General features: G+C 42.9%; 1 protein-coding gene across 1 annotated transcript in view; it reads right to left on the reverse strand.

Moving 5' to 3' along the window:
- LOC119901941 (R3H domain-containing protein 1-like) overlaps positions 1–25,621 on the reverse strand; it is a 45,828-nt gene that overhangs the window by 19,619 nt on the left and 588 nt on the right. The window contains 13 exon segments of the mRNA XM_038717741.1: positions 1–124; positions 890–943; positions 1,264–1,289; positions 1,713–1,808; positions 1,977–2,085; positions 2,285–2,425; positions 3,134–3,193; positions 3,900–3,978; positions 5,457–5,580; positions 8,430–8,519; positions 9,148–9,165; positions 13,140–13,338; positions 17,570–17,729. Of these exon segments, the coding sequence (XP_038573669.1) occupies positions 1–124; positions 890–943; positions 1,264–1,289; positions 1,713–1,808; positions 1,977–2,085; positions 2,285–2,425; positions 3,134–3,193; positions 3,900–3,978; positions 5,457–5,580; positions 8,430–8,519; positions 9,148–9,165; positions 13,140–13,298 (1,080 nt within the window). The 5' untranslated portion in view covers positions 13,299–13,338; positions 17,570–17,729.

A 25,621-nucleotide genomic window follows, 5' to 3' on the forward strand; every position in this document is an offset into this window, starting at 1 on the left:
GGCGAGCCGGTTGGAGCTGTCCGAGCTGTCGGTGCTGCTCCACGGCCGAGGCTCGCCGTGCCGTGGCAGCGTTTCCGTCTCGGAGCTGCTCTGCCGGCTGGCGCCTGACCGGCCGGCCCGTAGCCTGGTCAAGGAGAGAGATTCCATTTTTAAAATATCTTAGGCTTATTTTACTCTCCAGTGCAAATTCATATCACAGGATCTACGTGTTTATTAGGGCTGCCACTAGCTACCACTGCGTTATTTTCATTTTCAATTAATCTGTTGATTAACTATTTGGTCCATAAAATTTAAAAAAGTAATACAAGGAGTTTGCCCAAAGATATTTAGCCTCATAAAACACAAAAAAACCCAGCAAATATTTACATTCCCGAAGCTGTAACCAGAGAAGTCTTTTTTTGTTTTTTGTGCAATTTTCAAAACAGTTGCAAACACATTTTCTGTCGACTGACTAATTGATCAACTATTTGTTTCAGTTCTAATTGTAAGAAAGCATTTTTAAAAACTTGTAAGTTACTTGTTAAAAAGTAAATTTAATCTTATAGCCTGTAGTCATCCTCTAAAACCATATTCAGCGATGGCCATTCATTCCTTGAAGATTAAGCTATAGAAAGACTGCATCTACTCCAACAACAACAACCCCCCCCAACATTTTCATGTTTTAATTAATTAGCAAGCTTTGGTCCGAATAGGCCGTCCCACATGAGGAAGCCTGGGCAGAAAATCCTATTTAACAGAAGCTTTCCTGAGCAGCAAAAACAAATCCTCAGATCAGCACTGTTTCTCCCGAGCGAGCCGATTAAGGCGGACGGCGATTGAAAGGGTTTTTTCTCTGCCTGCGGTTCGGCCTCTGAAAGAGCTGAATGATGTGTGACGGGGGTGGACCCACCTGAACATTTGCCGCCTCTGTTGGGTGCTCATGCATGCGTCTTCATCCTGAGCACTGGGAAGGGGAGGGGGGAGAGAGGTGTTACAGAACAGGCGCTGACAAAATGAGATATCCACCATTTTGAAACACGGCGGAGCTGACTCTAATTGCTGCCCTGACAGGAAAACTATAAAAGTGATTGAATGTCATTTGAAGCAGAAGCTATCTGAAGAGCTTTAGTTGGTCTTTATGGGATGAAACCGGGTTCTGCTTTGGCCAATTAACTGACAATTCATCATCCATATTAGAGATAGCTTTTTGGTACAAAATTATTTCTCAATGGAGAGGTGAAGCAAAGTCAGTGATCATGTGATTAGTGTAATTTTACTACTTACCTTCTATCTAGTATGAAGTGATCTCCCTGTGGGTGGAAATGATACAGTGAATTACAGTCGTGCAGATAATTCATGGCACAGTTTGTTCTTACTCTTATCTCGAATACTTCTCTCTTTGCATTTGATCTCTGCTGAAAGCTACATTTCACGCATTAAAAAACGTCTTGGTGTTCTCATGAATTTGATTCTACAGCATTAATCAGTTTATTAACACATATCATAAAACCTCAACGTTGCGCTGACAGATGCTTGGACCCCAGAAAACCATCTTGCAGGTTTTGTTACAAATTTGGCTCCAAATCGGAGAGACTCCGTCTAAAAATTCATAAATCCAGCAGCGGTAATTGGTAGCAAGAAATCTACTGAATTTGCACATGAATAGAAACGACAAAGATTTGTGCATCATGGCTCCCACCCCCCCCCACCCCGCCTACACAAACAGCTCTCACATCATGTGCAAATATCCTTTCTCTGGCTCGCTGGTACTCCTCCTCCCTCTCCTCCATCGATTTGCTCCTCTTGTCAGCTTTCAAACGCATTCGAATCTGGCAAGGACACACCACACAAGCACACACACACAAGCACACACACACACACACTTCTTTAGCAGCTATGTCAGGGACGCCAGATTGTCCCACTCTTACCAACATGTCAGAAATGAAAGTGACAGCTTGGTTGGGTGGGGGTGGGGGTGGGAATAAAAAAGCACCTACCGTGCTGTCTTCGCGATCAAAGCTGGAGTTGTCTCGTTTGAGAATGTAGCGTTTCTGAAAATCGTCCGCCCTGTCATCCTTGATGTGCTCTGAGAATTTCTGATCGGGTCTGTCGGTGGTGGAATTCACAAGAGTTTTGGTGGCAGCTTAATTTTAGGCAGATGCTGACAGCAACATATGTTAACCAGCAAGCAGTGCAGGAAACCAACTTATCTGTCGAATGACTGCAACAGCTTATGGTTGCAGAAAATTCATCACCAATTAACTAGCAAAGTGATAGTTTAGTCTATGACCAAAGAGAGACTCACATTCTAGTGTTGGTGGTTTTGTTGATCACCACTGACTTTCCACTGGGGTCCACATTGTGGTCCATGCCAAAGTAGGCTGCCACTCGATGTAAGAGCATCCTGTGGTAAGACGTCATGGGCGGGAACTTTCTCTTTTGGCTTCTAGAGAGAGACACGGAAATGTAGTTAATTAACGGTCTACAGTTGAAATCTTTAAGTTCTTTTAAATTAATATTCTGGGAAAAAAAAAAAAAACAAGAGTCATAAATCATTGATAATCTCAGTCTAAAATCAGTTTAGTAAATTGGGGGCAAAAAAAGCTACGCTTGTTTCATCTGTTAGATATCTGTTGTTGTTTTACCTTGTAAGGACTTGCTCTTTGGCCTATTTTGAAAATGTTTCAAGGCCCTTCTGAGTTCACTGGTGGAGAACTTTAAGCCCTCAGTAATTCCAGACCAACATCACTACATAGTAATAGTGATCAAAACTGAATTTTTATACTCTAAACTACAAGGAGAGACAATAATAAGTCTACATATTCCTTTTAAAAATTATCCACACATCCAAACAGTGCCAAAGACTCTACAGCAGTCCTACTTGAAACAGCTGGGACGATGAACAGCTGTTCTTAAAACGTGTGACATCAAGCCCATCTGAAAGTCTAAAGATCCTCCTGTGTTCATATTCTAGATATTCATTATGTCAAAGACAACCTTTTAACATGATGGAAAAGTTTGCGGGTTATCATTCCCATCAAAAACTACTGCAGCTGCGTTCACCGAGTTCTCCATCTCTGGTTGAATTTGAACTCATATGTCTGTGTTTAGTCAGAATGATATCTTAATAATATCTTAATTGAATATTACTTACTCATTATTGCTGATGAAGTCCAAGATGTCCTGTTCCAACTTCAGTAGCATGATTCGATCCCTTAAAAAAAAATGACACATTAAAATAGTTTTTGAGACATCTCAAACACAAAACTGGGTTCATAATCATTAATGTTTTTACTTTTCAGACCACTTAAACGATAATAAACACTATAAAAGCCTAGTTACACCAGAAAGTAGCACAGTGAAATTCATCTGTGTGTTTTCAAAAATAAAGGCTTGGTGACTTAAGGACTATACGCAAGGCTAGTTGGCGAATACTGTAGCTAGCAAGCTAAGCGCTAACTTGCTAGCCAGCATGGAATTAGCAACCCTACTACCTACCCAGGACGCCTTGTCACACCTTGCTTGTTTTGTACAACACAAGAAAAAGTTTGGTTCACATTGAACAAATTGGGCTCTAAAAAGTTAGCAGGCTAGTTGCAAATGGGACAGTATATCCGTGGGACAGGGATAAATAAAAGCAGATGGGGCAAAATAGCTAATACGCTATAATAGCTTCCTCCATTTTGGACTTCTCTCAAAAAGTCAGCACAGTCAAGACACCTTGCTGTTGGTGAACGGTGGGAATTCCTGAATCAAGTTCCACTAATCGCAACAATATCGTTGAAATGAATAGATTTTACAGTAACATTTGGCTGTTTTAACTAAAAGTATGAGCAGGTTTTTAGGCTCAAAGTCTGAACTCCTGAGGGTCAAGGTTTCACCACAGTTTGGTGGAATTTGGGTGTGTATGTTGAACATACCTGGGATTGCCCTTTAATGTGTTGACCAGGAACTCATGGAGATCTATGCCAGTTGAATCTGTGTAGTCCTGACTGGAATCTAACAAAGACAGACACATAATTTCTGGTTTCAATAACCAATGAGGTAAACCCTTTGAAATTAAAGCAATAATGCATCACAGATCTCATTTATAAAACACAGATTCCACCTCAAACATACTTGTGCACAAATGAAGAAATCTTCATATACTCAAATGTCTCCTACATTATAAAACAGACCCTGGGAATATAATTTTCTTTATATGACTAACAAGGAAATTGAAATGTTCCACCCTGTTAACTCTCCAAATTAATAATAAAAACAGTTAATGAAACGCATGTTGTGAATATTGATATGCAAATTAATCAGCTTGTCATTCAACTATTTGCGAAAAAAAAAAAGCAAAAAAAAAGAAAGAAAAAGTCTGAAAAGGGAAACGTCACGGAGGGTGACATTGCCGAGGACCATGCTATCTGGTGTTTGTGGTTGAAAAAAAAGAAAGAATCTGACAGCTTGTATGAGCAGCAGTGAGCACTGCCAGCTGAACCCCTTAAGAAATTAAGAAGTTGTCGAATATACGAAGTTGACACAGAAAAAACATGTTCCTGCAAACCAACAAAGGACAGAGCCTATTAGTGGGAGTGGGGGAGACACTGGAGCTCGTTCCCCTCGGTGGGTGTCTGGTTTCTATAATTGGAGGCTGCCTCATCAGTGGTGTTGCGCCGCAGAGGGAAGCAGACACCTTTAGACGCCTGTGGGAATCCATATAATTGCAAACACCTTGCGCTTGTCGCAATTAACTGAATCACGCCAATTATCAGCCCATAATGAGATATCATTTAAAATGGAGAAGTGCTTTTGGACAAACTGGAGGGCACTACGCCGGAAAAAAAAAAATAGAAGTTTAGGATTGGATGTTCCTTGTGACATGGTAAAGGATATAATTATTAGAAGGCTGTAATTTGGCTGAGTGACATAGATTGTGTGATAAGTATCATTAAAGCATTTGCTTCATTTCAACACTTTGCCCTCAGTGTCACCAGTGACACACTGCCAACAAAATGATGTAAACATACATACATAATCTATGGTGTAAGTGCGCATGTATGGTTTTCTATATATAAATTCAAATTTTTGGATGGGAAAAACACATGCATCTTTCAAGCTCCTTTTTGGGAGTAAGCAATGTTTATAAATGAGGTCCCAGGTGTTTATGATGTAAAGAAAGCTGAGGTGTTAATGGAAAAAATCTCAGCTCCTGTGACGGCAAATCTGTTTCCCTGTATCGTCAGGTCTTCAGAGTTTTCTAACCTTAAAACTTGACCCAAACTTAGTAATAAATATTTTAAAATATATTCACAGAGGTTCGACACTGATGGAAGGGCACAACAATGTTTAAAAAATAAAATAAAAATGCGTGCGAATAGGAGGAGGAGGTCAAGATATTCAAGAAAACAAAACAGAAATTAAACAAACAAAAAACCCACCTACAACTTGTGAAACGAGCACTTCCCTATGGGTTTAACTGCATTTCTCACCTCTCGACAGCATTTTTCTGGGCGTTTTCTCAGGTTTGTCCACTTTATCGCAGCTGTCCTCTTTCTCAGCTTGGTCCTGTTTGGCTCGTTCTTCTTTTTCGAAGGGCTGGAGAAGGAATCCATCCTGTTCGGGGAGGGAAGGGGGGGGGGAAATTAAGAGCTATGCGTTTTAAAACACATGGGTTTTTGCAACATGGCCTCACAGTTTAACCATTCGTGGGAGGCTTCCACTAGTTACCACACACAAGTGTGATAATGTCAGCATTTCACAAAAGCTTCATATACAAAATGTGACCTCGGTGTGTCCTGATCGATGAACAGACACCAGGCATTCATTTAGAAAGGAGGCATTTAATTCTCTATGATCTTGCCTGAGGCTCTAGGTTAATTAGAGAACAGAATGGGCAAAAGAGGCCACTGTAAGATACTTAATAAACTCTCCTGGTTTATCATCAAAACCAGTAATAATGTACCCGCGTCCATGAATTTCAAATCACGATGACAATTAATCTGCCAGATTAGCTTGTTTTTATTAAACCACTTAAATAAAACATGAGTTTGAGCCTGAAATTAAACAACACAGCACATTTCATTCTTTTAAAATTCAACAGAATGGAGGAGCTGTAATCCCCCTCCAACTATTAAAGTTCTTAAAATCAACCAATGTTAATGGAAAACTGAATGTTTTGTGAGATCTAGTAAAAATGGTCTTGGTTTACCCCAGTCGAACTCTTCCTCATCTCTCACACACACACACACACACACACACACACCTCGCAGCAGTATCTGATTTGCTTTTCAGGCAATCCTACAAAAGGATGAAAGGCACGCTGAATAGAGGAGAGGGGTTGCCAGTGCACCGTAAGTGGATTAAACACAACTCTGGAAAGCTAACATCAGAGAGTCTGGGAGAGCGTGTGTGTGTGTGTGTGCGTGCGTGAGAGACGGAAATGAATGAACAGAGGAGCGAGAGAAGGGGTGACCTAGTGGTGGGAGAGCAGCTCATAACCGATAAAGGTCACGGGTTTGATCCCTGTAGCAGCTGCGAAGCAAGATAATGAGACGCTACGTTCTTCTTCATTTCAATGCGCTGTGAATATATGTGAAATTGTAATATGCTAACGAGAAACGTGACTGACTAATTGCCAGAGTGAGACTGGGAGAAAGCGAAAATGAGTCTAGGACTGTGTGTTGTGTAAGTGACAGCGAGTTCATATGCGCGTGTGTGTGTTTGTCAAAGAAAAGGGATTTTTTTTCCCCTCCTCTCCCTGGCAAGAAGCGGTGATGTTTGCTACTTAATGCCACCCTCGGCATCACATGGAAGCCGCCTGGTTGATGTGCAGCTGTTGCGAACTGCCTCATTTGTTTCCTGACATCCATTTACCTCGAGATAAAAGGAAAAACAGCGTGAAAATGATGGTCTTCTGAATATGTAATGAACATGCTGTCACTCTAAAACAAAAAGTACAGCGTGTATTCAGGGGCCCTTGACTATCGGCCATTGATTGGAATTGACAGCCAGGCGTACAATGTAACGGCAGATGCAGATTTTCAGGACGTAGAGTAGGCTTGGACAGTCTTTAGATCCATGCAGCCCTTTGTTAATGCTTGTATTTTGACATTAGAGACAATAACAAACAATGGGAAATGTTTAGATTTGATAATCATGAGGTCTGAACAGGATCTTACAGCTGAATGTATAAGCCCCCCCCCCCGTCCTTCTTTATTACTTTACCTCACCCCTCTAGGTTAGTTTGCCGCAGAAGGAGTCTCAACTCCGGGCCCAATAACAGTAGCGGGGGAAATATCAGGAGTATTCAATTAGAGCGCTCCACAGCCCTCTGTAGCTGACGTGTGGAAATTGTAATTTCCTCGACATGATTGATGGCAGTAATACAGGACGTCGTGTGAGTGCAGACGATGCGAGACTGTTTTGGGAATAACACCGCCCTCTGGTTATGGAGCTCGGTGCTGACTGGCTGAAACGCCTAGAACAAACACCTGTGTGTATAGGTGTGTGTGTGAGAGCACGTCAGGAGCTGTGCAGGGTGGTATGTAATGGAGAAAGTTTGATCAGAGGGGAAGGGGGGGGCTTAGCCCGGAGATACCTTCTGCTTTGGTGATGTCTTCATGAAAATGTTTCATCAGGCGGACCGCGGCCAGGTGTTTAATCATAGCTGTCAGACAAAGGCTGCTAAATCAAGCATCAGAGGTCTACCTGCTCCATTGTAATGAACCGATCCCCTGGTCAGCACTTCAGCATTATGCATGTAAGCTTGTAGCTTGATGAATAGGTATGAGGTGTCAGAGGAGCGCCTATGTCACACTGGGCGTGATGAGATGAACTCTACTCCCTGAGACTTTCAAGAAACTTTAAAGGTTCCCTCCGCTCAAAAATGTGTTTTACTTAAATCACTTGACTTGGGTGTAATAATGTGCTCAAAGTATATTTAAAACATGTCTTTCTTTTGTCTTTCAAGAGTTTACTGCTGGATGTCAATAGTTAGAAGGTAGAACATAACAGCGACAAAGCGCGTCACTGTCATTTCAGGCTCTTTTAAGCCACTAGCACCACCCACCGGTCCGCAAACCATCTCTGCATTACTACAAACAAATCCCCTAAGCTGCTGAAGATGACTGGTGAGGATGAAGGTAATGTGGGTGTTCTTGATGCAAGGAGTTTCCTCACGCGCTCTCTCTCTCTCTTCATACATTACAACTCGGCACCCATAAACTAGCCGCGCTTCAGTCGTTCAACTAACAAGTGTTAGCATAGCAAGTCAGATTAGCTAGATCTAGACGGGCAAGAAGCCTGGTTCTCTGGTCCAGTTAATCAAAATAAGATAATAAAGATAGGAGAGATGCACTGTGTTCATGAAAAGCCACTGTTAACAGTAGTAAAAAATGTAGGTATTTCAGCATGGTATATATGTCTAACGTGAATAAACTCAGGTTAATCAGAGAGATCGTTACCTGAGGTGCTGCTGAAGGCTCAGGAATAGGGCAAGGAAAGGACTCTTCACACACTGCCAGGCTCCGCACGAGCTTTAGCCTGGTGTTGGACTAAGGAGGGGGGTGCAGGTAGGTGGGCACAGTTAAAACCATGCACACACACACACATACACACACAAACACACACCTGCATCAATATCATCACGCATTACAGTGACAAGCCAAAGTAAAACAGAAACAGCCAGCGAGCACGATCGATTCTTGCAAGCAAATCATACAGTTTCTATATTTCACATTTTAGCTGACAAAAACTTTTCCCCCCGAGCTTTTTGCTGGTAAGATGACTGCATGCCATTGGCTGCAGATCTTCTCAGATAACTTGATCAGAACAATCTTAAAATAAAAACAAAACGGAGTAAGCATTTTCACAGAAACTCAAGCCTTCTCTTGTTTTTTCCCGCGAGGGAACATAAACAGCAATGCAGCAAGCACAGGAAATGTCCATATCAAACTGTTTTTTTCCCCAGGCACTATCACCTCCACTATTGTTCATTTAATGGCGTCTCAGCACGTTGCACTGAAGTAATTTTAGACATCTGGAACAATGCGTACGATGACAACTAGCTTGACAGGAAACACAGTACAACTTCCAACTTAACCCAAACAAACAACGCAATCCAAGTGCACATTCGACAGGTTGGAGCATCCTTGCAACACATGCATGTCGAGCGTACCGTACCTTAGAGTACTTCACAGGCTGTCCATAGGTAGGGGAGGGGTGCAGGGGAGAAGTGCACAGGAAAATCAAATCAAACAAACCACAGAAGTTTCGAGGGGGGGAAAGAGGATCGTTACTTTAAGAAAGAAGTGGAGAAGTTTGAATTAAATATGACTATGGCCTACATTTTGTGCATGCGTGTGCTACTAGCTCTGCAAAAGAGCAAAACACTTCATATCAAGACTGCAAAAACAGACAAATAACTTAATTTAAATGCCTGTGTTTTTACATCTGTTTGCTAGACTGACAAATGAAAGAGCAGAAAAGAAAATTAAGTGACATTGACCTGAAAAAAGAAAATGAAATTTTTCTGTGCGGCATGAAATCTCAAGTTGAACAGTCACCATTTCCTGGGAGCGTGAATTAATTTTGCAGAGCATATGCTACTAAAGAGGTTGTACTGCAGAGCACCTTCCTTGCGCACACACCCCTACACACACACACACACACACACACACACACGAGAAAACAAAAGCCAGACACTTGGCTGCGAGCGATTCAGGTCAGTTTTCTGCGTTGCTCCCAGCTCCATTTAGCTGTCATGTGAATCAGACCCAGGCGCTGGAGGTGAGATGCAGAAAGCAGAGAGAGGCCGGCCGCCCAACAGTGTGTGAGACAGCTCGGTGCCTCTGCGCTTCACGCACTAGTGGCCGTGTGTGTGTGTGTACGTATAAACAGACGGTCTCTCAGTAGCATGCATAGAGGAGCGGGGGGGGGGGCTGGCAGGAGCCATTTCAGCTGAAATTGTAACAGAGCCCAGTCCTCTGTTTCCTAATCCCAACATGCATCCACACTAACACACGTGCGCACACACACAGCTTTGTCCTTCCCACCTGTCCTCTAAAAACCAAAAGGACAACCCCTCCCCTCTCTCATTGAGCTCGGGGCAAAATAATACCTATAAAAAAAATTTGCAACGGGCCGCTGTTAGCCCATCTCCGATGCTTGTGACCTCCCGCGCCCCCCTTCTATATCAGGTAATATGGATGTGGATGGAGGAGGGGAGGGGTGGGGAGAGTACTGGGACTGTGAGCGCACCACTACACCAGCTAATTGAGCGGCGTGGGGCCGGTGGGGAATGAACAATGCCGGCAGGAGATAAAGGAATGGGAAAGGGGGAGAGGGAAAGGGCTGAAGTCAGCAGAAGTAGGGCGGCCACCAGCCACCTGTCCTGCCGCAGAGGACGGAGCTGGAGAGCTGGAGGCAGATGGTGACAAAGTCACCCAGTCGCCCCCACCCTTTCTCTGTCGGAATGCTTTTCTGTCACCCCCCATTACACCTACCGCCGCTCCCTCCCAGGTTTCTTATCCCCTTTCCCTTCCTCCTCTATTTCTCCTCACAATGAACATTTCAGGCGTTTAACCGATGCCCTTACACACCGAACGACAGAATTAGCTTCACCTCCTCTACTGCTGAAAATCACCAGCAGAAAGGTCAGGGGCTTTGGTGCCGTCAGCATGTCCTGGCATATCCTGTGACCGTGGAATAATTACGCCAGAGTGAGTTTTAGGAAAAAGGATTAGAATTGAGAGGTAAGGAGCTAGATACAGCCTGCATTTGGAGAGGTCACACAAAAACATTAAGAGGAGGCAAAGTCAATTTAAGGTGACACGTGAAAGCAGAAGGGAAGAGTTCGGCTGGAGGTGGTGACAGCTGAGGAAAAGAGCTGCTTGCTCAGTTTAAAGTCAAGAATTTACAGTTTCAAATCTTTCCGCATTATGAAAAGCTTCATCAGTGTCAGTTATCAGCCTCATAGTGCTGTTTGTGTATCCTGGAAAAAACAGCGGCCACTATTGCCACATGTGCTAATTACAGGACAACAGTTAATTTAACATCTCTTCATTTTCCAAGTTCTCTCGAGTCAGTAAGATGTGAAGATTAATACAGAACTATTCCTATAAAAAGAGGCAACCTGGCTGAGCTAAAATGCAGTGTTAGCACTAGTGTTGTAGTACTCAAGACTGGTCTTAAGACCACTTTTTCATGGTCTTGGTCTTGTGTCGGACACGACCGCATTTATACTCAGCCTTGTCTCTGTCTCGGACAGTGAGGACTTGGGATTTTATTTCAAGACCATAACTTCGGGAATATCAATAAATTGCTTGTCTGATTTATTTCTTAACATCCTAACATTGATGGGATGTAAAACATCAAATGCAACCAATAATCCTAAATAAAAATGTGTTGTTGCTGTTAACGATGACGTTGCACGTTCCCACGATGGTAAGCATGGAATAGTGTTGAATAAAGATGCTTAAGTTGATTTCAGCTCTAAGTGTTTTTATGTGGGTGTTTTAATGGGAATGTGGATCTTTCAGATCAATTTAAGAAGTACCTAAGATGTTTTCCACATTTTATTGTGTGTCATGTAATGTAAACTGGTCTTGGTCTCGACTCGGTCTCAGCCCCTAAAAGTTAGCAAAACTTTTAGCACAAGTAGAGAAGAGTCAGAAGGTCAGCAGACCGACTCAGTAAGGAATAAGACAGCGCTGGTCATACCAGACCAAGTAAGGCTGTAGCAGGAAAACCCCCAAGTGTGATGAACTGAGCAGTGGTGCATTTTATTGCCTATGAAGTTACTTTTCATTTCAAGCGGGAAGAATATCTTATTATTTTGTCTTTTCAAAAGTTACATGGTTTAAGTTCCTCTTTGTTCTGACTGTTCTGAACAGATGCAGCCTTAAATTATTGCAACCTTCCTGCATCATTTCAAATGACTGCCGCTGCAGAACTCATATGTGGTCAGTGGCAACCATATTTACTTTCATCAGTCAAGCCAGTTGTTTTAAATGAGATTGTTTTCTGTTGCTGAGTAGAGTTATTTAGGAAGTAGAAATCCTTCCGACTTCTAACTTCAGGCTTCTTCTATCTACATCTTCCCTCTTCTTTCCTTCCTGTTTTCTTCAATAGCATCGCTCTCATGCTCTTTTACCTTCCTCCGGTCCTTGATCCCGTCATTCTTACAGCCACTCAACCCATCTCTCCCTCCCTTCTTCCCTCCTGCATCCCCTCCTCTCTCCCGTGCGGCTCCCCCATGCCGGTGTCATTCTGTTCCTCGGGGTAACATGGACACAGGAAGTTGGTAGATAAGCCAGGATTTGAGCTCCAGATTATCTGCCTGCCTGACTCCCTCGCTCTGCCTGCCTCCAACCCACAAGGCCAGATTGGCCTGAATCCTATTTTTAGGCTGCAGCCAAAGAGACAATCCTTTTTCCTTTCCTGGATTTTGTTTCCTTGACCACACTCGAAGAAATTTTTGCATCCTCGCCATTCCTTTGTGCACAAACCAGTCAGCACTAGTTTCACTTTAAAAGCCAAATTAACAAGAGCAAAATTTCTGCGGTCCCAAAGCACATTTGTTGAAATGACACAGAGACCTAATTAATTAGCAGTTTATTTGAAAGTGATCTCAGCTGCCTTGAATCCCCAGTAGATGCAATACTTTAATGTCTCCCACGGAGGAAACATAATTTCCACGACCAAATGATCTTTTCCACTCTCTGAAGTTTATCAGCAGCCAGACGGACAGTAGTGAAGAGTCTCAAGCCTCACGTTGTTATTTCAGTTGGTGCAGATTATTCTTTTCTGGAGTAATTTTGCTTGCTGAAGCAGCCGGGGAAATCATCTTGAACGCCGCAGGTGACAGGAGATCCCCCAGGGCAGGTTTGGGTTTGACGTGGACTGTTACTGAATTTCCATGGAGTGTGGAAGAAAAGTGAAAATGTTTGGCGAGGTGTCAAGTGTCCTCGGTTCACTCCCAGTCAGGTCAGGCTGCTCACACCTCAAACCCCGCTGACTACTCGTTGTTGATGAGAAGGGTTGAGGAAATGACTGAGCTCTTTTCAAATCATTAATTTATAAATTACCGGTCAGTGGTGTCTATGAAAGAGGCGTTACGGGGGTGTTGAGGAAACATAAATCTTGTTCAGTTGTGTCAGATGTCAGTTCTTTACCTGAACGTCCCTCTTATTGTTGCTACTGTGATCATCTCTGCTGCTCTGGCTCTGGTCGGTAACCTCAGACTTGGTGGCGCTGTCTTTTGGAGATGACAACGTGTCGGCCGCCTCGGAAACCTTCATCGTTTCGCTGTCAAGTGTATCGGACATTCTCATTGCAATGTCTTACTGGGAGATGCTGGCAAATACAGAGAACCTGAAAGAGAAGAATATATATAAGTCTGTGAGGGTGATTTTCTCGGACAAAGTTACAAGAAAAAGGTGACGTTGGTTGCAAGTTAGGATGAGAGGCTGCACAGGTTGAATTTCTCCATGATTATTATTGTTTTATTCAAGTTTCAAAGCCTCGAACAACAGGAACATACGAATGAAAAACCACAGAAAATTCTACAAGTTTTTCGTTAAAAAGCATATACCAATAATTCACTTATTCGCTAGTTGGAGCTCATTTTGCCAATTCAGAATGAAACATCTCAAAAGGCATGAGGTAAAGATGAATGCATGAGCAGCATTCTGACAATATACAGTAGAGTGAAAACACGGAGAATCTGGGTCCAGTGGCTGTGGAGGCCTGACGTCCTTTGTCCTCAACCTTCTTCGCTAAACTGTAAAAGAAGCAGTTCACGTCACTAACTTTATCAACATAACATCAATTTATGTATTTATTAAATTGTACTACATTAGTACTGATTTATAATATGCAGTCTATATATGAGGTGTATTACTATGGCATAAAGGTCCTTAACAGTACAATAATAGAAGGAAATAAAACTTGACATGTAGAAAGCTGATCATCCATTAACTTACTTGTTCACACTCGATCCTTTGAAAACAGGCCCACAGCGAAGCTCCTGCTCTCCATCCGTTATGAGTTCCCTATTTTTGTTTGAGGAGTGTTTAGCAAAGACCGTTTACCCGTCTCTGATTTTATTTTATCAGAGGAAGCTTCAGTGCTGCAGAGGTAACAACAGTGACTCGCCGCACGTGTAAGGAGGCTCATTTCCCATGGAACAGCCTAACAACCATTTACAGTTGTTATAGCAGCAGCGACACTGGTGTGACTAATAACATTAACATCTAAATGGAGTTCAGCCTATCATTAACGTCATTCGTTACATCTGTGTTTGACAACTTGAACTCAATGTACGGCGTGACAAAGATCTATGAGGTAGCAGGCAGGACGAGGGGCAGTTTGTGTCATCAGTCATTACTTTCTGTCTGTGCCGTCTCGCAGCTCTGCAGCTGTTCAGCTAGAGACAATGGACATGACTGGACAAGACACAGTGGGGGTGGGGTTGCACAGTTTGCTCCTGCGAGATCAAACACCTTCAGATTACATTGCGCCTCCACTTGGGCCCAAAGGAGAAAACTTTGACATCAGTGTTTCGCGGTTTATTGTAAAGTCAGTGTGGTCAAAAAAATGACACAAACCCTCCTCCTCTATAATGTAAAGGTTTGTTTATTGTTAATACTGATTTAGTATTAAACTTAATTTGGTATTTCAAAAATGTAACATAAAAAAGGTCTATATTTATTATCAACAAAAATGTGGAATAGCTTAAATAATTTAAAATTGTATGATGTATGTAATTAAATTGTGTTTTTATTTTATTAACATCCCAAAAGGCAAAGTTTCTAATACTAATTGGTTTGGATTTTGGTTGCTTTAACAACTACAGTTAAAACATAGAACATGGAGACTTTTTGGGTTGATATCAGAAGAGTAAAAAACATTATTTTCAAAATAAAAGAACTCTAAATTATTGCCAATCTCGCACCTATGGTCCTTTGCAGGAAGTATCTGTGTAATTCAATGACCTCCCTATGTTGAAGTCATGGCGCGAGTTCATCCTGCTGATATGCCCCAATTATGCAGCCAGGCCCCATGCAGCCTAACACACACACACACACACACACACACAGAAACATGTATATGCACAAGAAGGGAGGGCTGACATCTGGTACATGAGAGCTATGATTAATAGGTTAATTAGAAACGGGCTCATCAAATTCACTTTGCACATCAAAACTGGATCCACACATGACAGCACTTACGCTGTGCTTGAGTGTGTACGTGACTGGCTGCGTGTGTGTTCCAGCCTGTGCCAAATCAGCGGGGGCCTCAACCTATTTGCCCGGCAGTGATCAGAGCCATTTTCCTATCTGATCGCTTGAGCAGCAAAAGCGGCTGGCTGAGACTTGATTGTTTATCTCCGTCCCAAAAGAGCTGAGGCAGCGAGCGGGTAGCCGCTCTCTTTAAAAAGGTGGCATCCAATTCCTCTATGTCAGAGTAATTGACTTCAAGTGAGGTCCGCTGCTCTCCCGAGCTCTTCTGCCAGGCAAATGTACCGCTAACCCAGTGCTGCGCGAGGCTAAGAGGTTAGCTCAAATTTAGCTGGGCACTGGAGAGGCTGATGTTGAATTTCAATGAGCTGTCAAAGGTTTGACAAAAGCAAGGCCGGCTGCTGCTTTACATTATTTTTACATTCTGAAGAAAAACAGCTCAATACTCCAGAGTGCTGTGCACACCTTTGAATATTTATTGTCTGTTGCTGACATTTTGATGAGTGAAGTCTCTTGAGTCGCTCTGTTGAAGATTTGCAATATTGGACAGATATTTTCAAGAGCCGGGCTTCTGATGGATGGCTATTTTGTCCCTCACCGAATCCTTCATTCTTCCAAACACATTTCATCATGGGACTGGAGTGTAGGACTAAATTTGGCTTAAGATTTTGATGCATTCAAAATTTCACCGTCTCGTCTCTCATGGCTGATGTAATTGCACTGTGTGCCTGTTTAGTATCCCTGATGTTTTGACTGCATAAGTAATATGGATCATCATTAGATCCTTAGTGTGACATTAAGGAAACGTCTGGGAATTTAGGGAGTAGCAAATTGCTCTCTTATGAGTGAGACTGAAAATACAAGTCACCATATTTTGATCATTCATATTCATATATATCTCTCCCCCTAATTATTGCAGTAGTGCTGCAACTAATGATTCTTGATCAATCTGTTGATTATCTTCTCGATTAATCAAGTTGTTGTTTGGTCTATAAAATGTCAGAAAATGGTGAAAAACGTTGGTCAGTGTTTCCAAAAGCTCACGATGGTGTCCTCAATGCATTGGTCTGTGCATAACCCAAAGAAATTTTGTTTAATATCATAGAGGAGTAAAGAAACCGATTAATCGATTATCCAAATAGTTTGAAGTCCACAGCTAATCGATTAATTGTTGCAGCTCTATATTGCAGTCGTGGATAATCCACTAAATGTAATGACACCTAATTGCTTTCATCAGCAACCGTTGTGCTTTCTTACAGCTCCACAGGTTAAATCTTTACTTACTTTAAAAATACTTAATTACACTGTACAAAGGCATTCCATTAGGTTTGATATTAATATAAATGTTTAAATACAGAGTTTTACTGTAGCTTATTGAGTTCGAAATAGAGGGTTGGCTGCCTGAGATTACATCAGAAAGGTAAAAAATAACATGCATATGGTAAATCCATAGTACCTTTGTGAGAACACACAATGTTTCTAGAAAGAGTACTTAGTGTTACTACACTAGTCTAATGACAGAGACGTAATGTTATGGCTACCTCCACATGGTGCAAGTGTTAATGTAATAGATACACTAGCTCAAAAAGAAATGCAGAGAAATAAGTTAAAATATGTGTTTATTCAGGTATCCGTTGTTTTTGCTGGACATTACATTACTGCACTATTTTACTGATAACATTTTACCATCAGTGGGAAAGGGTGCTTTGGGTGAATAAGATTAGGGCAAAACAAGAGTATCATGTCAGAATAACAGGAAATTGTTTATTTATAATGTTTTAATGAAAGTGTAAACTGGTGAGTCAGTATCTGAATAAATGCGTCATATTATGGATGTTAAAAGGAAATCAATGTTGAGCTGTATGTTTTTAAACACAAACACCATTTGACATAGCGAAATTAGTTAAATTGCAATTCTTTTGACAAGAACAACAGTGGAAAGGTAAATATAACAAGTGTGAACAGTCTTGTTTCAGTTGGACTGAAAAATCCCATCTCAAACAAAGCATCTGAGCAAAGTGATAAAACGTTACAATGTACCCTGCCACATTCTGGTTAAGTGACTCATTTGTGACTAAGGCTATAATTACTCATCAGCTCATGATCTAATATTTAGTAGGCATGTAACACATCGGAAACCAAGCTGCGGTTCCGTCTTCCATTTTGAAAGAGGTGGAGAATTTGCGCCACCAACTGTTTATACCGATGAACCAACTCCTGATATTCATATAACAGTAGCCATTCTTGCAGATTTCCTGAAATTTAATTAAAATGTGCTCTACATTTGGATTGAACCCTGACTTTTCTAGAGTATCTTCCCAGACTGACTATTCTTGTCAAAGAGAAATAAACAGGGGACGTACTTGTTGGGTAGCCAGTGGTGGTTGTGGTGAAGGAGGACGTGGCTGGTGAAGTCGATGAGGCTGAGCCTACCGATGCCATTCGAGACTTCTTTGCCCATGTCTGCTTCAGCTGCTCTGAACAGCAACCGGGGCCTCCGACACCCTCATGACCCCTGCTGACCTGCAACCGAGAGAGGCACGGGGTTAGCGCTGCGGTGTTAGGGGTGAGAGGGGTCAGGGGTTAGGAGCGGCGGACTGGCAGCAGTCAGGATGTCAGCAACTCTAAAATATTTGTGTGGTCGGAGTACAAAGTAAAAACGTGGCTGAGTGTGTATTTCGGGGCCTATGCGTGCCGATGCGCCATAAATAATGGATGAGCACAGAGATGGGAGTGCGGCGGAGGCAACAGGAGAAGGCACCCCTGCCAGCCTCGTAAAAACCATGCATTAGGAATTCAGAGAGCAGTGGGGGGAAGATAGCATTTCTCAGACGAAAGTCCTCTGCCATTTGGTGGCACATACATTTCAAATCAGCTGGCGTACAATCTCTATTTTCCAGCAAATTCCTTTCAAGCTGAACTACAGGATGACACCGGTTGGGCAGGGCAGATATCTGAAAACGCAAACAACAACAGGGCTGAAAAATATTGACATATTGGAGGGAAAGTCTTTTGTGATGCAGGAAAAAAAAAAAAAAGCCATTTCCAGATTTCTTGCTAAATCAGTATTTTCCTTTGCACTTCACTTGAGTATTCGGTTAGCTATGTTGCTCCTCCACAGAGTGACAATCTGATTAGTTCTTTGCTGTATTGACTGCAGTTGGTCATAGTTGCTAAATTAGGATGATAAACATCGTGTGGTCTATGAAATGTCAGAAAATAGGAAATTATGTCGGTCATTTTCACTAACACCCAAGGTGACACCTTTCAATGCCTTGTTTTCAACCACCAGCAGTCCAAAACCCAAAGATAACCAGTTTACAATGATAGCGAACTAGAGCCAAAGAGAAACAATTAATCCACTAATCAATTACTTGTTTCAGCTCTCCATCAGATTCCTTAATGCTGTACATTCCCTTACAGCGACGTATAGGCTGTAGAAGACCCTTGCTCTGGCTTTTCATTGTCTCCCTGCATTGCTCTCGGCCTCTCCCTCCTCCCCTAATCTCCGTCTCAGTGAGCGGGCGAGGTGCCACGCTGACTCTGGCACCCAGTGGTGCCAAGGCCTGGCTGCTGCTACCCAACGCGGTCTTGGTGAAGCCTCCGTGCCAGCCAAAAAAGGTCAAGTGGAATCCCTGCTTGCTTCAAAATCTCCCTTCTCACGCCACCTCGGGCTGAGATGACGATGGGTGGGAGCGACGTGCAGTGGAAGAGTCGCCATTTGGTGCATTGCTTTAGATCAAACTGCCCAACCAACCGGTGCCCTAAACTGGACTACTTAATGATATTTAGTGTTGGTACAACCCCACAACTCTCAGTAGTAGCTTGAAATCTGATTTTTCTATTTGACATTTTAGCAAATTTGTGAGGAAAATGTCCCCTTCAGCCTGTAGCATTTCTCCCTGGCATTAGTATGAGGCCCAAGGCAGGATCCATTCATTCAACAATGATGAATGGATCCTGCCTATGATTATTTACATCTGGAGAGTACACAACCTAGTGTATGCAGTTTGTAGCTAAGACATCTATCACTGCATGTTGGTCATCTTAACACCTCTCCTCTCAATAGCCTATATCTATTTTCCCCCTCTTGTTCCCAGCTGCTCTTATCTTTACCCTTCTGCTCTTCTTTTTGCCTCTTATCTCTTTTCTAAATGCACCCTGCACTTTTTAACATGGTCATTCTGCTGTGACAGGGTATCATCTCAGTGCCGGGGCTCTAGATTCGGCCCTTCTTGCTCGTAGCTGAAGGCAGAAGTTGTGCCAATTCAAGCCGTTGCGAACAGGAGTGCCAGCTAAATGCCTGAAATGGAAAAATGTGGAGCCTGTTCTGTAATTCAGTGCTGGGTCCTGCAGCTATCACTCACACACACACACACACACACACACACACACACACACACAGAGTAAATGTTGCTCTGACAGCGGTATGGCTGAGTCTGGCCATGGGTGCTCTAGGTTTTATGACCAGAGCTGCTGAGTGGGCTTCAGGACTTTACACTGAGCCTGTATGTGTATGTGTGTGTGTGTCCGTCTGTGTGTGTGTGTCTGTGTGTGTGCGCAGCATTGCGGCGGCAGTCATATGAATGCTAATGGCGCAAACAATGCGCACCCTGACATTTTTTTTTTATGACAGACACAGATCGGGAAACATCACAGTTCAAATGGTGCTCAACATTTTCTATGAGAACTTAGCACCGCAAAACACCCGCACACACAAACACACACACTTGCAAGCAGCAGTGAACTTGTAGAGTCTGCTTGTGCGTCCTCCCATATTGTGCTGTAGCTGACAGGGAGTGGTTCATTGGTATTACAGTCGCCGCAGAGCGCAGCATCCTTTAAGAGGCTCCCTTAGGCATCGTTCAGTGTCACACCACCTTTATCGCCATGCCCGATGGAACATCAGCAACCTCACACACACACACACACACACACACGAATGAGACTCAAACCTGCACATCTGCACACAATCAGAGCACAAATGCATCCATGTATTAAAATGCAGATCTGCTCAGTTAGACCGATACCTAAAAAGAAGAAAACTCAAAGATGCCAATGAAACCAACAGAATTTGATTCGTCCAACAGCTAGATATGCACACATACAAATACACATTATCCGCTGCACATATATTGAAATTAATTCTCAAAAAAAAAAAAAAAAAAAAACATAGTGGGGGTCATAAGAGTGGCCGTTAACTGAGCCGAGTTAATCATACCACCAGGCTCTTAACGGACTACTCCTACGCACAATTATGTTCGATGGCAAGCTAATGAGACATTTTTCAATCACTGTGATGGCACGCACACACAAGAACAGGAGAGCGAGCACACTCCAGCATACTTATTTAATGTCCCCTTCACACAAACACACACCTGCTTCTATCTCTTGCAAAGGCTGACCTTTCCCTCCCACGCCTCCGCTCTGTTCGGCTCTGTGTGGATCAGGGCTCTTGTCTGGGCTATAACCAGCTCAACTGGAGGTGAAGGACCCTCAATCCCTCCCTCTATCTGCTACTCCATCCCTGGCTCTATTCTCGGGTATAGCTGCCGAGGAGGTGAGTCAAACACAAGGCGGAAAAGAACAAGCCATCACCATCTCAAGCTTCTGCGCGATCACAAAGAAAAAGCCACCGATGATTTCGAAGCGCCCGAGCATCTTTCTGCATGCGGTCACAGATTACATGTTGAACAATAATTCATGCTTTATTGCTGCTGATGAGCTTTTTGCAAGTGTCACATAAAAAGAATAACAGTGGGAGCGGTGCCAGACAGCTGGGATATTGTCTGCAGAGATGTAAAATGCTAAACAGAGCTCTATTCATTGGAGCATTGTGCGGAAAAAAGCAGAGAGACAAATATAAAGGCAGTGCCATGTCTGAAGGCAACAGCTGTGTCACCTGCTTGCCATTTTTGAGTTAAAAATGACAGGTTATGCTTGGCTGATTTCTAAAATTGTAGACACAAAACACAGCAAGTGCAGCTAAACATTCGACTGCTATGCAATTAATTTCCGACTTCCAAACAAACCAACAAAAAGACGGATTTTGAATTTATCAGCTTTGGTAGAGTGCAGGACATGCACCCTGGCTAATAAAATCAGACTTCAAATAAACAGTTAATTAGGTTGCTAATGCTGGTTTGCACTCATTGGCACTGCAATAAAATTGATTTCAGTGTTTTGCTAAACTGAGTAACTAATCTCCCATTTTCTAGCAATTTCTGCTAATTGCAAAGCAAGGAAAGCACTGACAGGGGAGCAGTATAATTGGACCAGAAAACGATTAGTGTAAAGCTTATGAAATTATATCACTTTCATACACTGCTTGCCTCAATTTCAGGGCAACTGAGGCAGTGTCAGTTTAAGAAACTGTCTGTAATAGCTGAACTGAATGAACAGGAAAAAAAACAAAAGAAAAAAACAAAACATAAAAAGGCACAAATGAGGCTCTAATTGCGCTGCTCGCTCTGCCTCCAGGTCGCATAAGGTGGTGCGGCGCAGCAGAGGCGCAGTCCGCCAGCGTTAATAAATTAAATCCACAGCAGAGCATGTAGGTAATCCATTACCTATCCCATAGGATAGTTTCCAGGGAAAATCAATCTAAGCAATTAGAGGTGAAACAATGAACAAAGAAAACTAACATGCAAGTCTAGCAGTTTTGTTCTACGGAGCCATATGAGAGGAGAATAACTCAAACAGTCCGCCAGAGTCATTAAAAGTCCATTTGCAGACAACACCTGCAGAACAAATACGGGAAGCGGGGAGATAGAGGATGAGCTGGGCTGGAGAACAGAGCAGAGCGAAGCCTCTTGTTGGCTGATCTTGGTTAATTATCCTCATAATGAAAAGCAGAAGCAACACTGGCAAACCAGCGTGGAGATTTAGAAAGCTCTGGCTCAGCCCGCTGAGTAACACGCCACAGACAGCACACCAAATCTCATGTTGCGCTTAGTTTAACCAGCCAAAGAAGAAGACTGCACATTTGCTTACCGAGTGCCGCCACGCACTGATTAAAGAAACAGAAAAGCTGATGCAGAAGAGATTTTTAACATGGATTAACATGTTGTCGGTTTTTAAAACATAAATGAAGACACTTTATGTGACAATAAACAGCAAATAAAAAAAAATCTGCCTTGAAAGGTACATTACAAAAAAAATGTCAGAGAAGCTGAAAAAAATAAAATAAAATAAAGTTCAAGAAACATGAACAAGAAATCAGAAAAGGCATGTGAGGTTCATGCCCGAAGTGGCTTGAAGCTGCAGCACCCTACCTGCCCGGCAGCTCTGCCCTCCATCCCTTCTGCTACTCGGCCGTTTAGTTTCCATTGTACAGGAGGCACAATCTGCTGGAGAGGAGGCTGGAGTCGCCTCCCAGCTCGCTCCTCGGCAGCTGCCTGCTGCCTCCTGTTCGCTCGCTCGACTGAGTGAGAGTGTAAGACGGTGGAGAGGGGAGTGTAAAGGGAGAGGGCGAGTGGGTGTCACAAAGAGAGAGAGAGAGAGGTGGGGGGAGGAGAGAGGGAGAGTGCTATGCGAGCACAAGTCTACCTGCCACAACCCATCAAGCCAGCCAGCCTTGGAGACAGCGCCAAATCAACAGCTGGCCCCTGTGTGATGTCAGAGCCTCAACAGCCAGTCACGGCAGCCGAGGCCGGCCTGCTCTACCGAGCGCCGACTGAACCAAAGTCACCGGCTAAATGGGGCTCTTCATTAGCTACTCTGCTTTAGGATGGAGGCGGAGGTAAGAGGAGGAGGTGGTGGAGGAGAAAAGGGCAGTCAGGGACATGGGATAGATGGAAGGAGACTCAGAGGGAGAGGAAGATGAGAAGATGAGGGTGGGAGGTAGAGCGGTAAGAGAAAAGGGCGAAGAAAGGAGCACATAGGTGCTGAAAAGAAAACGAAGGAGATAGAGAGAAGGCAAACAGGGGAGGAGGAGAGGATAGGGGACAGGATCGACACGTCTGTAGCCAGCTAGGTGCTCAAAGACCAGGTGGAGAGCCGATGGGGAGGCGCTAGCCGCTGAGAGGCCGAGCTGTTCACTGGGCTACCTTCCCATTAAAGCTGGCACCCTGCTTTTCCACACAAGAAGACAAGGCTACAGCTAATCCCACTGACTTAGAGAGAGCCGCCACCTGAAATACCACCCATTACCGAAACAGAAAAGTGAAATGCTGCAATAAAATATTTTGCTAAAAGCAAATTTAGGATAAGCTTACTGGTAGGATCAGCTAGAAAACAATACACTGCCTGCATAAGGAAGAAGAGCAGCCGCATGTGCATGATCAAACCGCACCCCTCCTCTATTTCATCTTATGATTTTAGAGGATTTAATAGGAAAAAACAATAAGGGGTCATAGCTTCCAGCGGTATTCTTACACTTGGATTGTTTATATCATTAAAGATCAAGCATTCTGTCTTCTCTGTACAATGCAACAAAAGATAGCACGGACGGTGATAATTGAGCTCTGAAAATGTCTACTTCATAAAAGCACTGAGTGAGTGACGGGCTGTCAAAGGCATAGAAAGTCACAAACATACACACAAACCTATGCGCAGCCGGAGTCTAGACTGCCATAATGTGATTGTTTTTGTCCTTTCAGTCACTCAGACTTTAACAGCAAACACAGTGGGCGGAAAAGTTCCTGCTGTCACTTAGCAACCAACACCAGGCTGCGACAACCGATCCGATCCAATCCTGCCTCATAATTGTACCATTCGTTATGCCAGGTCTCTGAAGAATTTATTATTGTGCTTCCTTAATCCCACGAAAAGGTCACCAATTGAACAAACAATTTATGGATAGGCAGATGAATTATTTAATGGCCCAGACCAAATATTATAGGAAGGAGAGATTTCTCCCCCTGGAAGGCGATGAATTATTTAGTCATTGGGCGACATCTTTGTGGAAAGCTATTACACGGCATCCTCAACCTCAATATCTGATAATGTCATCAGCTCCAAATACGGCCTAACCTGCGTAATGAATGGTCAACCCGAGTAGCGGCTGCAGTGGCCTGAGCAGCCGCGGGTGAAACAGTTTGGGCAAACAATTATTACCATTTATTTTAAGCCTCAGAGGGGTGTGCCACAGAGTGCAGACAATCACAAGAGAGCATTTGAGCAATGACTTAGTGCCCTTTTCTTTGACTACCACACTTCGTAATGCACTACACCTCACCTAGCAGGTAAAAACAGACGTTGACATTTATCCGCAATAACCAGATCACTCTAACATGGACATACCTTGACTGAGGACTTCTAAATTAGCGCACGCAATTATCGTCACAATTTTTCAAAGACATGTGTCACACATTTTAACACACATTATATGTAGCATGTAGCTGGACAGCAGAGTTGCCAGGCCTGCAAAGATTAACACATCATCTCCACTCTTTAAAACAGCAGATGAAGGGACTGAACCAGCATCCACCCACCAGGCTCCGCTGGTACCTTAATGAGAATGTTACCATCATGATGCTCAGCATCAGTGGCAACTCGTGAGCTTTCGTTGCCATCTCCGTCCATGTCTACCAAGTCTATGAGGCGATAACTGTCTGGGTTAAAGCATTGTAATTATAGTGGGAAAGGGGTTATTTACCAAAATGAGTTGTTTGATCCATGATTTATTGCCTTTTACTAGTATAAATCTACTTCAAGTCAGGTGTTACTGTGCCTTTCTCTCTGAAAACAGCAATGGAGTTGTACTAAACTACTGTATATACACGCTCAGTGGCTTTTTAAAATCCATTTATCAACACTTTACATAAAACAAACATGAGAACCTCTAAAATGCTTGTGGTTAATTATGTGCATCCCTCATTCATTTTAATTCATATTTACAATTAATTTGTTTGCCACAAGCCTTAGAAGACTAATTTAACTGATAGTGATTGATGCATTTTATTTATGAATCCAAATACAACATTAACCCCGTTTTGCCCTTATTGCGTTAACGCTGACTTGGTTCCCTGGTATTTTATGGGGAAACTGCTCACTCGTATGTCATTTATTAATACGTGGGCTTCATCACTTAGCGTGACTTGTTTTTCTATGCTCCCATCGACCAAGAAAATGTCTCATTGCCAATCATGTTATCTACCACAACGACAAGAGACTATGATTCGTATTATGTCTAAGGAGAAGGGTGTTTACAATCAATCGAAAGCAATGCATTTTTTTTTTTTTTTGATGGATCAATAGTTAAATGCTCGTCTTCTTTAGTTTTCACTCCACAGCGAGCCCGTAACACCAGACTCCATTACAAATCTGGCAATTTTAAGATTCCCCTGGTATCGGAAAATCTACTAACCCCGGACAACATGTGACAATTCAATCTGATAATTAACCCATGAAAATAAAATTCGGCTAATAAGACATGTAAGTAAGCAACGCAACAATTCAATCAAAAGCGAATT

The sequence above is a fragment of the Micropterus salmoides genome, unplaced genomic scaffold, assembly GCF_014851395.1.
Source record: "Micropterus salmoides isolate LMB-PRFRI ecotype aquatic unplaced genomic scaffold, ASM1485139v1 Ms_hic_scaffold_1, whole genome shotgun sequence".
NCBI lineage: Eukaryota > Metazoa > Chordata > Actinopteri > Centrarchiformes > Centrarchidae > Micropterus > Micropterus salmoides.